General features: G+C 37.4%; 1 protein-coding gene across 1 annotated transcript in view; it reads left to right on the forward strand.

Annotated features, from left to right (window-relative positions):
- KYNU (kynureninase) overlaps positions 1-15,474 on the forward strand; it is a 204,108-nt gene that overhangs the window by 35,675 nt on the left and 152,959 nt on the right. The window contains exon 3 of the mRNA XM_006880748.1: positions 797-879. Within this exon, the coding sequence (XP_006880810.1) occupies positions 797-879 (83 nt within the window). The remainder of the gene's footprint in view (positions 1-796; positions 880-15,474) is intronic.

Raw genomic sequence — 15,474 nt, forward strand, 5'->3', positions numbered from 1 at the left:
CTTCTATAGTGGGTTACTGGGAAAGAGAACCCCTAATTTCCTGTCTCAAGATTTGATATATAAAATGTTAACAAAATTGGCCAAGGAGAAGGATTTACATGAACAAGTTTCAAGTCCCATTATCTACCTAAAATTGCATCATGATTATAGTCATATTTTTATCTACTTCCATATGAATAAATTATAACTATAATTTAAATTGCAATTTTGACTTTTGATTTAAAAATATTTCCCTATTACTTAATACTTTCACTGCTGTATGTAACATGACTCCAAGTTGTTATGTGCTGTCAAGTTGCTTGTAACTCATAGTTACCCTATGAACAACAGCTCTATACCTTGCTCTATCTTGTGCCAATCTTATTGTCTCTGACAAACCTACCCCCATTACCTCAGTTACTGAATCAATCAGTCCGTCTCGCTGAGGGTCTTCCTCTCTTGCTCTGTCCCTCTACACTCCCAAGCATGATGTCCCATTTCAAGGACTCTAAGTATACTGTTCAAATAGTTTTGAACATTTCGAAACAAAGGAGAAAAAACCCGATATATTAGTTTCTATAACATAAAGAAGTAAGGAAATAGTATCTGATAAGCCCTTCTCAACCTTGGAGGGGGGGATAATATACAATTTAAGAAAATTTCCCCAAGCATTACTTTATGGTTTTAAAAATAGTATAGTTTTATGTAATTACTAAAACTTTCCAAAGATGAACTTAAGAATGTGAACATTGCTAATGTGTATTTTTAAATAATTGACATAAAGAAAGCTATGTTTTTGTTCTGTTTTCAATTCCAGGGGAGGCTATGGTCATGATGTAGGAAAACGTCCTTGGATTATAGGTGATGAGAGTATCGTAGGCCTTATGACTGATATTGTAGGTAAGTGCAAAAGGCAACAGATCTTTTCCAAATGGACTGTAAATATATCATCTCAGTAATCATAGGTTCTGTCTCTGACCTTGTTTCTGTCACCAAGTGTGGACTTTGCAAATATCCTTCTTTCTTCATTGTATCCAACTTTTAAGTTCCAGTCACCAAATACCATTAATTCATCTTGATTGTTTGTTGGGTCAGTTTCAGATTGCAAAAATGGATAAATATCTTCAATTTCCTTCTCTTTGGCTTTAGCTATTGGTGCATATATATGAATAATAGTCATATTAACAGGCCTTCCTTGCATGTGTATCGATAACATCCTATTACTCACAACATTGTACTTCAGAATAAAACTTGAAATTCTCTATCAGTGTACCATTCTTACTCTGCTTTTCATTCCTAGCATAATATACCATGCGATTGTCTAATTCAAAGGCACCAAAGCCACTCCATCTCATTTCACTAATGCCTAGAATGTTGATGTTTATGTATTCCATTTCATTTTTCACAATTTCTAATTTTCCAATATTTATACTTCATACATTTTCCATGTTCCAACTATTAAAGCATGTTTGAAATGGTTTCCCTTATTTTCATTGACTTCCTGTCTGGGCTACCTTTAATTCTCTATCTATCCATGTTCCTCTGTTAGTAATAGGATTTTACAGAGGCCTGTTATTGCTGAAGTGGATGGTCAATCTTTCTTCCTACTCTGTCTTAATTTGGGAGCTCCATTCAAATCTGTATACCATTGGTGACCCTCCTGGCTATTGACACACCAGTGGCACAGCTTTTAGCATCACAGCTACCCACCAGTACAACAAACTGACAGACAAGTGCTGTATTAATTAGAACAAAGATAAACAAGCAAGAATACAGATATCCATGCTCCAAGGTAATTAGCTATATGCAGATAAATTTCCCAAAACAACAAACTAACAGATAAGTCCCACTGTTTAGGCGGCTCTAAGTCAGAGTGTTTCAATAATTTGTTCATCACAAATAGCTTTTCTTAAAAAAAAATGACAATGTTACGCATAGACATCACCAATTGGGAAGCATAGAAATCAGACTGACTATGTCTGTGGAAGAGATCATTAGAGAAGCCCAATATCAGCAGTCAAAACCAGGCCAGGTGCTATCTGTGGAACAGACCACCCCATTACTCATGTTCATGTTCAACTTGAAGCTGAAGAAAATTGGAACAAGTCCACAAGAACCAAAATATGATCTTGAACCTGTTGTTGTTATGTGTCATCGAGCTGCTTATGACTCATAGCGACCCTATTTACAAGAGCCCTAAACCCTGCTCTATCCTGTGCCAATCTCGCAGTCTCCGTCACACCCACTCTCACTACCCCAATCACTGAATTGATCCAACTTATTGAAGGTCTTCCTTTCCTGTACTGTCCCTTCACTCTCCCAAACATGATGTCTTTCTCCAGGACTGGTCCCTACTTCCAACATAATCCAAGAATGTCAGACGTAGCTTCAACCAACCTAAATTTATAAGTCATCTTAAGAATAGGGTTGAAACATTGAACACCAATGATTGAAGACTTGTTGAGTTGTTGGAAGACAACACAGATATCACCCATGAAGAGAGTTTGCTCTAGAGAGGTCACTAAAAAGACAGAGGAGAAAGAAGCAACAAAAAAATTGATGTCAGAAAAGATTTTGAAAATTGTACTATGACATCAAGAAGCCTGGAGTTGCAATATGTAGGGATGCTATGGGCAAAATCTGAGTGATTTTGGAAACATCAAAAGAAGGTAGAAAGAATATACAAGATTACTTTACCAGTAAGAATTGGCTGACACTGAGATATTTCAGGAAGTACCATATGATCAAGAGTCAATGGTAATGAAGGAAGGCATTGGTAAAAAATTATAAGGCCCTAGATATCAATGACACCAACTGACATGTTTGAAATGACCGATGCATCCCTAGACCTGCTCACCAGTCTATGCCAGAAAATTTGGAGGACAGGTACTTGTCTGACTGATTGGAAGAGATTCATGTTTGTTTACATTATCAAGAAATAGAATGTGGAAATTATCAAATAGTATCAGTAATACAGTAAACACGCAAAATACTGTTGAAAAATCATTCAAAACTGACTAGAAAAGTACATAGGCTGAGAACTGTCAGGAGTTCAAGCTAGATTTGTGGTACCAGAAATATCCTTGTTTATGGCAGGAGGATTCTGGCTGAAAGCATAGAATACTAGAAGAATATCTGTTTGTGCTTGATTGGCTCTGAAAAGACTTTTGACTATGTGGATTATAACAAATTATGGCTAACGTACAAGAATGGGAACACTTAATTGTGCTCATGTGAAACCTGTACCTAGACCAAAAGGCTATTGTGAGAACAGAGTATGGAAAACCCCCATGGCTTAGAAAGACGTGCATCAGGGGTGTATCCTTTCTCCATAACTGTTTAACCTATACTCTGAACACATTATTCGAGAAGCAGGACTTTGAGGAAGAATGTGACAGGAGGGTGGAGAAAGACTTCATTATGCAGATTACACAATCTTGCTAGCTTAAAGTGAAGAGGACTTTTAGTACTTTCTGAAGAAGGTTGAACACTGTGGCATTCAAAATGGATTGCATCTCGACATCAAGAAAACAAAGATCCTCACCACTAGACCTATAGATAGACGTGATAGATGGAGAAGATTTAAACTATCAATGACTTCGTCTTACTTGAATCTTCAATCAATACATTTGGTACCAGCATTCAGAAGATCAACAAAATTACACTACTAGGAAACTCTAATCAGGGAATTCTCCAAATTATTGAGGAGTAGTGGCATCAGTGTGAGGACTAATGTGCACCTAATCCAGGCCATGGCATTTTCAATCACTTGCTATGCATCTGAGAGCTGGAGAATGAATATAGATGACAGAAGAATTGATGTCTTTGAGCTGTGATGTTGTAGAAGAGTGCTACATATCCCATGGACTGCCAAAAGAACAAATGTCTTGGCGAGTGTTCAGCCAAGTACTCCTTGAAGGCAAAGTGTATGAAGCTTTGTCTAGCATACTTTGTACATGTTGCTAGGAGAACTTACTCCTTAGAGACAGACATCATGCTTGGAAAGGTTGAGGGATGGTGAAAGACAGGAAGACTCTCAATCAGGTGCAGTGACATAGTGACAGCAAAAAATGGGCTTGAGTGTGTCCCAGATTGTGAAGATTGCACAGGGCAGGACAGGGTTCAGTTCTGTTGTTTATAGAGTCACTATGAGTCATATTCAACTCAATAACACATAACACAACAACAACAACAAGAACCTTAAATTATAAAGTACGAACTACAATTAAAACCATTCTGATTTTTAATTTAATTCATCAGCCTAAAAGGTTAGTGTAATTTTAACCTCTACTTGTTCAAATCATGACAAAGTTGAATTGCTCCCTTAGGGTCTTCAAGCAACATTTTTCTTATAAGTGGCTGGTGGGTTCAAATCACTGCCCTTTAAATGGTCACATGCTTAATTCCTGCATCATTAGTGGTTTTTCGCTATGCACATAACTAGGTTATTAAGTACAAAGAATAAAATATATATTGTTATGTCCCTTGTAGATTGTAAAACTAACATTTATTCTACTCATAAAAATCACATGTATTTTATTCATTTTAATTAAGTAAATTTCATAACAACAAACCCCATTCTATAATTTCATCTCTGGTGGGCTAGTGGCTGATAGAAAGGCAATGAATAGTAGCAGTAGTAATAATAGTAGTAGTTGTGGTAATAGTAATAAAATAGTAGTATTGGGAAAATCTGCTGTCAGGGACCTCTCTAGAGTGCTAAAGAGCAGTGATGTCAGTTTAGAGTCTAAGGTGAACCTGATCCAGGCCATAATCTTCTCTTGCCTCACTTTACTTGTTATGCATCAGAAAGCTGAACAAAGAGAAAGGATGACAGAAGAAGAATCAGTGACTTTGAGTTGTGGTGGTAAATAAGAGAATTGAACATGTCATGGACTGTCAAGATAATAAACAGGTCTGTCCTAGAGAGAATAAAGATGTGTAACTCCTTGGAGGCAAGGAATTTATAGCTCTGTCTGACAGACATTAGGCCTGTTGCCAGAAGGGACCAGTCCTTGGAGAAGGATATCATGCTTGTAAAAGCAGTTGGGACAGCGCAGGAGAGGAAATCTCTGGATGATATGGATTGACACAGTAACTGGGGTAATGGGGGTAGATGTGTCAGAGAAATGCTACTGGCTTGGCATAGGGCCGGGTGCAGAGCTATGGTGCATAGGGTCGCTATGAATTGCAGGCTAGTTGAAGGCAAGGTTTTAACAACACTAAAAGATAGGGTTGATTATACCTATTCAACAGCTAATTTAAACATTGGAGACCGGACTGCACTCAATGGCATCCTGATAAATAAACCTGGTCATCTACTTCTGAAAAATCAGGTGTTAAAAATCCTGTGGAACATAATTCCACCCTCCACACACATAAAAGCCGTAAGTCATAATTTACTTGATGTCAAGGGGAACTGGATGAAAATATGAAATTTAAGGATTATGAAAATTAAGAGTTTCCTAGTAACTTCAGTTACTAGGTAAGCAATCTCTTCTCCTATGATCATCGGCCTCTGAAAACACCCCAGAGTGTCAGCTGTGGGCTGGTTCCTACTTGATGGTACACAACAACAACAACAGTAACTCTGAATATAATATATCCAAATGACCACATTCCCCTTTTTCCAGAATATCCATTAATTTCAGCAGCTTAAATGTCACATGAAATATTTAGTGCAAAAAATACTTTCCTTTTAGCATAGTAACATATCTACCATTTTAATCATCTAAAATAATCTTGAATACTACCACTAATGCAAAGAGATCACTTTACAGAGCATTTCAGATCAATTATAAAGACTATCTTTAGTATTGTCACCAACACTGAGTCTAATTTTTACGAAGTTCATTCATATTTGAGTGGCATCTACTTCCTAAACAACAGGCCTCCAAAAACTCTATGAACTTTGATAAATGTCAATAGCTGTAGAGGAGTCTCAGACCTTTTGTTCATAGGGTCACTATGAGTCCTGCTTGACTCAAAGGCAATCAAAAACAATAACAACAAGCTTAAAATCTTTTGTGTACTTTAACTCATTAACATGGGAATGGTAGTACTTTAACATATGTTGTTGTTATCTACCAAATCAGAATTAATTCATCCAGTAGGTTTTCAGAGGCTGTAAACTGCACAGGGTTCTCCCACTGACTGAGCGGCAAGTAGATCTGAACAGTCTGATTTTGGGTTAGCAGTTCAGGTCCCTACTGAGAGACAAACATGACAAACATGAAAATGCTTTGTTGCGTTAGCCCTAATTGTACTTAGGTCGTTCATCAGAAAATAAAATCAACATGAACCAGAGGAACAATAGAATTAGAATGGGTAACGGAATTGATATCTAGAAATAATCATGGCTATTGGCAAATTATCAAAATCTAGATTATGTCATTTATTGAACCAATTACTGAACCTCTACTGTATGGCAAGACTTTTGATAGGTGTAAAGGATAAAATGATGACTACGAATATTCACCATCCTTATCCCCAGGGCTCTTCTTAAAGAATCTAGTTTAGGGAGCGTTCTGCATAGCCCTAAATGCATAGAGCTGAACTCAACCAATCGCGAATCAGGGCTAGAATCTTCGTCAGCCAGGTGCAGCAAAACCTGAAATCAAGCAAATCCTGCCGAAGCAAGTAGAATCTACAAGACAGAGATGCAATTCTCTAGTAAGGGTGTCAGAATTATCTATAAGTCTGTGTATTCTGATTGAAGAAATTACTACCTCAACAGCTCTAGACTGCCTGTAAGATTGTGTTAAACAGTTACATAATAAAACCTTCAGGGACTCCTAACATGCAAGGAGTTTCACTGCTAAACCAAAGAATGAACTTCTCTGATGTTCAACTCTACCAGCTGCTGTGCAAAAAAAAAAAAAGATGAACAATCTCCTCCAGTGTTATTTATGGCCTTAGAACTCATGAAGGGTCAGCTAGGAGTCAGTTTGCTTTCCTTTTTTATTTAAATTTTTTATTATAAACTGGTTTGTTTACAAAGTTCATATACATTGTTTTTCACACTGGATCTTTCCCATTTCCTTTACCCACCCCTCCCCTCCACACATCAAATTGTGTGACCCTATGATTAACCAGCTGCCCCACCTATCCTCACCTCTTTGCTCCTCCCACCCCCCAGATCCTCATACTTGTTCTACAATAATGATCTTATACAGTATTTGTCCTTATGGAACTTAGTTAGTTCATACAGTATAATGCTCTCCAGTCCCTCCTGAGTTGGGTAGTGATTTACAAAATCATTGCTTCTGCATGCTGCGTAGTATGCCATCATGTGAATATATCCTAATTTCTCAATCCATTCAATTGTGGTTGGACATTTGGGCTGTTTCCATGTTCCTTCTTGCCATGGGAGATAATACCCCTATGAACGTTGGTGTACAAGTCTCCATTTGAATCTCAGTTCTAATTTTCTCAGAGTATATTCCAAGCAGTGGAATAGCTGGGTCATATGGAATTTCTATGTTCCACTTTTTGAGGAAATGCCAAACTTCTTCCAGAGTGGTTGTACCATTTTACAATCCAGTCAACAACGTATAAGAGTTCCTATCTTGCCACATTCTCTCCAACATTTATTACTTGCTGTCCTTTAAATGTTGCCATTGTTGCTGGAGTAAGACCATATCTCATTGTGGTTTTGGTTGGCAACTCTTTTTTTTCTAAAGAGAAAAAAGAGTTTAATGAAATTGGGTCAGAAGTTATGTAATAATCCACAGGGCTAAGTATACATCTGAGTGTAATAGAAATTACAAATAGACTACATGGTGAAATAAATGTTACGTATTTTCATCATCTGATTCATCTTCCTTCAAAAATTCCTTAGCATATTTCTCTGCTTCTTCTCTTATATATTTTGGTACAATAGCATGTCTTCCTTTAGGTAATTCACCAACCCAGCTGAGCTCTAGTTCAAAAGCTTTGTCCTTGACTTCATCATGTACTATGTAAATTATTTTTGCAACTACTTTAACAACATCATGGCAACTCTATTGCCACTGATTTTGAATATTTCTTAATGTGTCTGTTGGTCATCCAAATATCCTCCTCTGTGCAAAGACTTCCCATATCTTTTTTCCATTGTATAATTGTGTTATCAGTCTTTTTCTTGTGGAGGTTGTATAGGATCCTGTAAACTTTTGATATGAGATGCTTGTCTGAAATGGTATTGCTAAATATTTGTTCCCATTCAATAGGTTTTCTTTTCACCCTAAGCACAGATATTTAATCTTTAGAAGGTCTCATTCATCAATTTTATCCTCTCCAGATTATACATGTCTGACTGTATTTGGCAATTTCTTTATACCTTAGACTAGGTGATTAAAACAAGCTTGGAAACAGGATTGGCATCCACTTCCAAAATAGCTTGGCTCCAGAAACTCTATGAACTTGGAAAAATGATGAAAGTTATACAAATGTTCAGGTCTTTCATTCATAGGGTTGCTAAGAGTCATCTATGACTTGACAGCACTTAACAACAACAACAGGCCTTTTAAGCTTGGTCCTGATTTGTCTCTTAGGAACTTTTTGGTTTGGGGCTTTACTCTCAGGTCTCCAATTCACTTTGAGTTGAATTTTGTATATGGTTTTAGATATGGATCCTGTTTCAGCTTTTTGCAGGAAGCAACCCAGTTTTGTCAGCACCATTTGTTAAAGAGGTTATTATTTCCACATTTGTCGAATAGCAGTTGACCATAGATAGCTGGGTCCATTTCTGGGTTCTCAGTTATGTTTCATTGATCTATGTGCCTATTGTTGTACCAGTACTATGCTGTTTCGGTTACTACTGCTGTGTAGTAAGTTTTGAGGTCAGGGAATGCTATTCCTCCCACTTCATTTTTGTTTTTCAAAAGTGATCATTGCAATTCCTCTACAGTACCAAAGAACGCTCAGAGAAGGAAAGCAATATCATTTACAATAGCCAACCACAAATTGAGATACTTGGGAGTAAACCTTAGTAGAGACACAAAAGACCTATACAAAGAAAACTACAGAAAATGTCTGTGAGAGACAATAAAAGACCTAAATAAGTGGAAAAATGTGCCCTGTTCATGGGTAGGAAGACTCAATATTGTGAAAATGACAATCTTACCAAAAGCAATCTACATGTTCAATGCAATCCCTATACAGAAATCAAGTTAATTTTTCAAGGTGATTGAAGTGAAAATTGTCAAGTTTATTTGGAGAGAAAGAGATCCCAAATAAACAAAGTACTTTTAAAATACAAATACTAGTCAGTTTGATTCCACAGCAGTGAGTATTGAACTTGAATAATGTGTTCACTTATGTTGTTAAATTTTTCTATTTTCTACTTATAAAACCCACTGCCCTCAAGTCTATTTCAACTCATAGTGACCCTAAGGGACAGAGTAGAATTGACCCTTAGGATTTCCAAGCATGTAAATCTTCAGGAAAGAACTGTCACCTCTTACTTCTGCAGAGAAGTTGGTGAGTTTGAATTTCCACCTTTTCTGTTAGCAACCAGTACATACCATATGGCAATCCTCATTCTTCATCTATTTTTATACTCACAGGTACACATTATTGTAAAAATACAGATAACAGAACATTTAGAAATTGAATATCAGTGTTTTAATTTTTTGAAAGTTAATTTTTATTTATTCAGAAACAAATCACAAAATAATCTTCTGGATTAATCTGACCTAAGAATATATGTTGAATCCAAACTCACATATAGCTGAATTCAAACTCACAAAAATCCTCTGGTGGATTTCCAAGACTCTAATTTGCATGGGAGAAGATGGCCATCTTTCTCCTGAAGAAGAACTGGTAGATTTGAACCATCAGAGGGGTGGATCTTTTGGTTAGCAGAGCAATTCCCTATGAACTAGGCCACTAGAGTTCCCTCAAGGAAATAGACTGAATCAATGCCTACAGCAATGGGCATGAGCATGGTGCAGATCATGGTGCTGGTGCAGGATCAGAGAAGGTTCCAGGAGGTTGTTTACAGGGTCCCTATGAATGGTAGTCACCTTGAGGCACTTAACAACAAGAAGAATATATGTTTCCTTAGCTGTTAATATTTTTCTCTTCCCTAGCCTTATTTTCATAACATAAACAGTATTCTAATACTGTTGTTTTGTACTTAATATTTATGACCCTTTAAAGAGGAAATAGAATCTTTTAACAGACTACGAAAATAGTAAGGTGATATTCTTTATTAAGCCAATAAACCCTGCAAAAAGATTTCCTGTGACCAGTTAAAAGTTTATAGCTCTATTGCAATATATTAAAGTATCTTGTTGCCTAGTAAATACATATGCATTATAAAAAATAACTTATATTTTAAATCAGTCACTTCTCATTATTGTTACTAAGGTTAATGAAGGTGTGAGAAAGACTATAAGTACAGAGACTAGTTCGGAAATATAAAATGACTGAACATAGGAAAAATGTTTTTTAAAAGAAATAACTTTAGAGAATGTTGTCTGCCTTTGAAATATAGCAAAAACTTCTAATACATTTGAAGGCTTTAAAAAAAAACCAATTCAGACAAGGGTGGGAACAGAGAGGTGAGGATGGGTAGGGGCAAAACCACAGGGTTTCACAGTTTGATGGGTGGAAGCAAAAGGTGAAGGAAATGAGAAGGATCTTCTAGGGACCTAGAAAGATTGAGTAGTGTTGGACAAGGTCAAATATTAATTGATTTTATAAGACGTACTGCATGAAAATAATTATGTCAAACACAAAAGGAATGAAGAATACTGTGAAACACAAGGTGTATGAATTTTGTGAGGAAATTAATATAAAATAAAATTTTAAAAATATTCTTTATGTCATGATATTTGTTCTTGAAAAGAATATGCTATAAGAAACAAGAATTTTTATCTTAAAATGAGCAAAGCCAGTTTTGTAAATCCAAACCTCAGTAAACAACATTAATGTCCCAAAGTCATAGCATTATATAACAAATGCACTGTCATATTTCATTTGAAATATTGTCAGAGAATGAAAGTGGCCTTCAGTTTGATTATTATTTTTTGAATTGTTATTTCTCATCTCCAAATATAGTGCTGTTGTTGTTGTTATACGCTGTTGAGTTACTTGTGATTCTTAGCGACCCAATGTACAACATCCTTAAATTCTGCTCTGTTCTGTGCCAATCACATTGTCTCTGTCACACCCTCCCCCCATTATTCTAGTCATTAAATCAATCCATCTCACTGAGGGTCCTTCTGTCTTGTGCCATCCCTCCACACTCTCAAGCATGACATCCCATTCCAAGGACTGATCCCTCCTTGCAAAATGTCCAAAGTATATCAGACGAAGTTTCAAAATCCTTGTCTTCAACGGCCAGCTTGGTTTCACCCTCTCAAAGATGAACCTGCTTGTTCTCTTAGCAGTCCATGGTATATTCAATACTCTTCACCAGCACCACAGCTCAAAGACATCAATTTGCCTTCTATTATCCCTAGTCATGATCCACCTCTTTGATGCATAGCAAATAATTTCAAAGACCATGGCCTGTATCAGGCTCACCTCAGTCTCCAGACTGACATTGTTCGTCAGTAATTTGGGGAGGTCTCTGACAGCAGACTTTCCCAGTGCAATTGATCTTTTAATGTCCTGGCTGCTGGTACCAAGAAAGTTGATTGTGGAGCCAAGCAAACTAAAGCTGCTAACAATCTCAGTCTCCACCACTCATCATGATGCGGCCAATTGGCCCAGCGGTGAGAATCTTTGTTTTCTTGATATTGAGCTTCAATCCATATTGAAGGATGGAGTCCTTGACTTTCTCCAGCAAGATATTCAGATCCTCCTCAATTTCAACAAGCAGGGTTGTGTCACCTGGATAATGGAGATTGTTGATTAGTGTTCCTCCAATCCAGATACCACATTTCTCCTCATAGAGCCCAGCCTACTGCATAATCTGTTCTTCAAATAGGTTGAAAAGGTACAGAGATAGGACACATCTCTGGCATACTTTCTTCCCAATTTTGAACCATGCAGTATTTCCAAGCTTTGTTCTTACTACTGCCTCCTGGTCCAAGTATAGGTTTTGCATAACCAAATATTATAGTAAGAGAAATAATAACTTATTATTTTATTGTTGGTCAAGAGACTATAGATTGATAATTTTAGTGTAAAGGGTTTATTTTTAAAATATATTCCATAACCACATAACTGCTGCAATGGGCTTGAGTGTGCCAGAGATTGTAAGGATGGCACAGCATTCAGATCTGTTGTTCATAAGGTCATTATGAGTCCTACTTGACCCAATAGCACTTAACAGTAACAGCAATTGACTGACTTGCCATGCTGATGGGAGGGCATGTTAACAGGGGGTTACCTAGTCTCACAATTAAATGGAGCTCATCCAGCAACAGAATTTGAGAATCTCATTTGTTCCAATTCCAAAGAAAGGTGACCTGGCAGAGTGTGAAAATTATCAAACAATATCATTAATATCATATGCAAACAAGATTCTGCCAAAAATTATGCAAAAAGGACTGGAACAGAACATCAACAGAGAACTGTCAGAAGTGCAGCTTGGGTTTAGAAGAGGCCATGGTACTAAGTATAGTATAACTAATGTTAGATGAATGTTAGCTGAAAGCCAAGAGTACCAGAGGAATGTCCATTTGTGTTTCATTGACTATACAAAGGCATTTTGACTGTGTGGATCACAACAAACTGTGGCTGGCTCTGAGAAGAATGAATGAGAATCCCAGAACACTTGATTGTGCTTATTCAAAACCTATACTTGGACCAGGAGGCAGTTGTCAGAAAAGAGCAAGGAAACACTACATGGTTCAAAATTGGGAAAGGTGTGCATCAAGGAAGTGTTCTATCTCCCTATCTTTTTAATCTATATGCAGAACAAATTATCTGGGAGGCTAGGCTCTATGAGAAGTGTGGCATGTAAACTCAACAACAATCTGTTATGTAGATGACACAACCCTGCTTGCTGATACTGAGGAGGACCTGAACCACTTGCTGGAGAAGGTCAAGGATGGTAGTCTTCAATATGGATTGTAGCTCAATATCAAGAAAAACAAAGATTCCTACCACTGAGCTGATTAGTAGCCTTGTGATAGATGGTGAAGTGATTGAGATTGTTGGCAGCTTCACTTTTCTTGGCTTGAACAATTAACACTCTTGTTACCAGCAGCCAACACATTAAAAGACCAATTGCATTGGGCAAGTCTGCTGTCACGGACTCTCCAAATTACTGAAGAACAACGATAACAGTCTTGAGACTAAAGTGACCGTTATTCAGGCCATGGTTCTGCAATCACTTGCTATGCATCAGAAAGCTGGACAATGACTAGGGATGATAGAATTGATGCCTTTGAGCTGTAGTGCTGGAAAGAGTATTGAAGATACCGTGGATGGTTAGGAGAACAAACATATTTTTTCCTGAAGAGGGCAAAACCAGGCTGCACCTTGGAGGCAAGGATTTAGAAGCTTTGCCTGACGTACTTTGGACATGTTACAAGGAGATACCAGTCTTTGGAGAACAACAACATACTTGGGAGGGTGGAGGGACAGTGAAGAAGAGAAAGACCCTTGATGAGTTATATTGATTCGGTGACTAGGGGAGAGGGGTAGGTGTGTTGGAGACAGTAAGACTTGCACAGGATAGAGCAGGTTATAGGACTTTTTTACATAAGTTTGATATGACTCGCAAGCTATTCAGTGGCACATGGCAAAAACCACAACACCAGCAAAGAAGAAAGAAAATTCAATTCATCTTTTGAGGTCAGAGATTGTTATGCTATTTCTATGGCCTTTGAGTGCAGCAGCTATAGCATCCAGCAGTGGAAAGCCAGAGACCTGATATGAGACAGAGTGGACCTTTGGAACTTCTAGTCAATGGGAAAACAGAGCAAAGAGTCCTTGTCCAAGTTGGTTGGAGGAATAGGGGTAAGAGAGAGTTATAACTGGCAGGGCAACCCTAAAGCCAGGGAACTCTGGTGGCCTAGCAAGAAGCCACACTGCAATCCCAAAGGCATGTGGTTTAAGCCCACCAGCTGTTTCATGGGAGAAGGATGGGATGTCTCCTCCCATGTGATTAACTGTCTCTGAAAACCTCATGGAGGATTAGCTGTGAGTGAGTTCCGACTCTATGGTACAAAAGAACAACAACCCTAAATTCATGAGGCTGAAGGCAGGTGCCTGTGAGCACATGCCAGCCAGCAGTTGCTCAGACTGATTTTATTCTTCAAATAACCTGAATTAGAGCCTTTTGAGTTCCCTATTTTCATTCTGTGTTATTTGTGAGGTACTGCAATAGACTTTGGATCTAGTGAAGCAGCAAGATTGGTGTTTGGATGTGGGAAAAGAGGTGTGGGAACATGAGGGGAATGTCTGACATCACGAGGATCGGGTTGTGTTGTTGATGGGGACATTTCCCCTTTGTGGAGCTAGTAAAGGTTAGATACTGCCATTCCCATGTGGCCCTTGCTCTTTTTACAATGATGTTTTTGATATAGATTTTAAGTAATATTTTAAAAAGTCCATTTGTATTCATATTTTAAAACTTCAGTAACTATATATCCCCTAATTTCCTTTATTTCTTTTTTTAATTTTTTTTTTATTATTATTAAATTTTATTAGTTTCAATGAACATTCACAGGGATTCTGGGCTTTCACTCCTTCATTGCCGCACCATTCTCTCCACCCTCCTCCCCAGTTTGTTCTTCTTCCCCGCCATCCGAATGTCTGTTTTAATTGTCCAATTGCCACAGTGCTTGTCAAAGTCAGTTCTGATTAATCTCCTTTGTCGGTGTGTCCTTTGCCATTCCCTATCACTCCTCCCTGAGAGAGACTTCACCCTGATTCATAAGGAAAAGGGGATGGCGTATTCTCTCAGCTACTTCCTGCTGAAAAGGGACGCTGTGGGTTTCAGGGTAAATATCTTCTCTCACTACTCTAAAGGGCCCCTTTGGCAGTAGGAAACACATAGACTATTATGGACTATTATATTTCCTTTATTTCTAAGCGTGTTTCTATTAATTATACAAATAGCCCCTAACAGAAGCTGAGAAATGAATGAGTTTTGTTGTTCATTAGGAAGAAATTTCTTTAAAGCATTTCTTTTCTTCTTCTTTTAAATATGTGTATTTAGAATGTGTATTTTTTTAGGGAATTCTGGTGGTCTCATGTGTAAGCTGTTATATTGCTGTATTGCTAATCCACAGAACCCTGCCTATCTATTGCAATCCTCATATACTCTGATATACTTAAGCCCATTGTTACAACCTTTGTGTTAATCAGTCTTGTTGAGGCTCTTTATCTCTTTCACTAAATCTCCACCTTCGGTTATCTAAATTCATCTTGAGCAAACATACAAGATATATATTTTGAGATATGATTTAGTCTTTTAGGTTTTTAAAAATCATAGCTTTTAACTCACCATAATATTTTCTTTTTTTTCTGTAATTATATTTTATTAATTTTCATAAACATTTACAGAGATTTTGGGCTTCCACTCATTCATTGTTGCACTATTCTCTC

The sequence above is a fragment of the Elephantulus edwardii genome, unplaced genomic scaffold (assembly GCF_000299155.1).
Source record: "Elephantulus edwardii isolate Elephantulus edwardi_28Jun2011 unplaced genomic scaffold, EleEdw1.0 scaffold00010, whole genome shotgun sequence".
Lineage (NCBI taxonomy): Eukaryota > Metazoa > Chordata > Mammalia > Macroscelidea > Macroscelididae > Elephantulus > Elephantulus edwardii.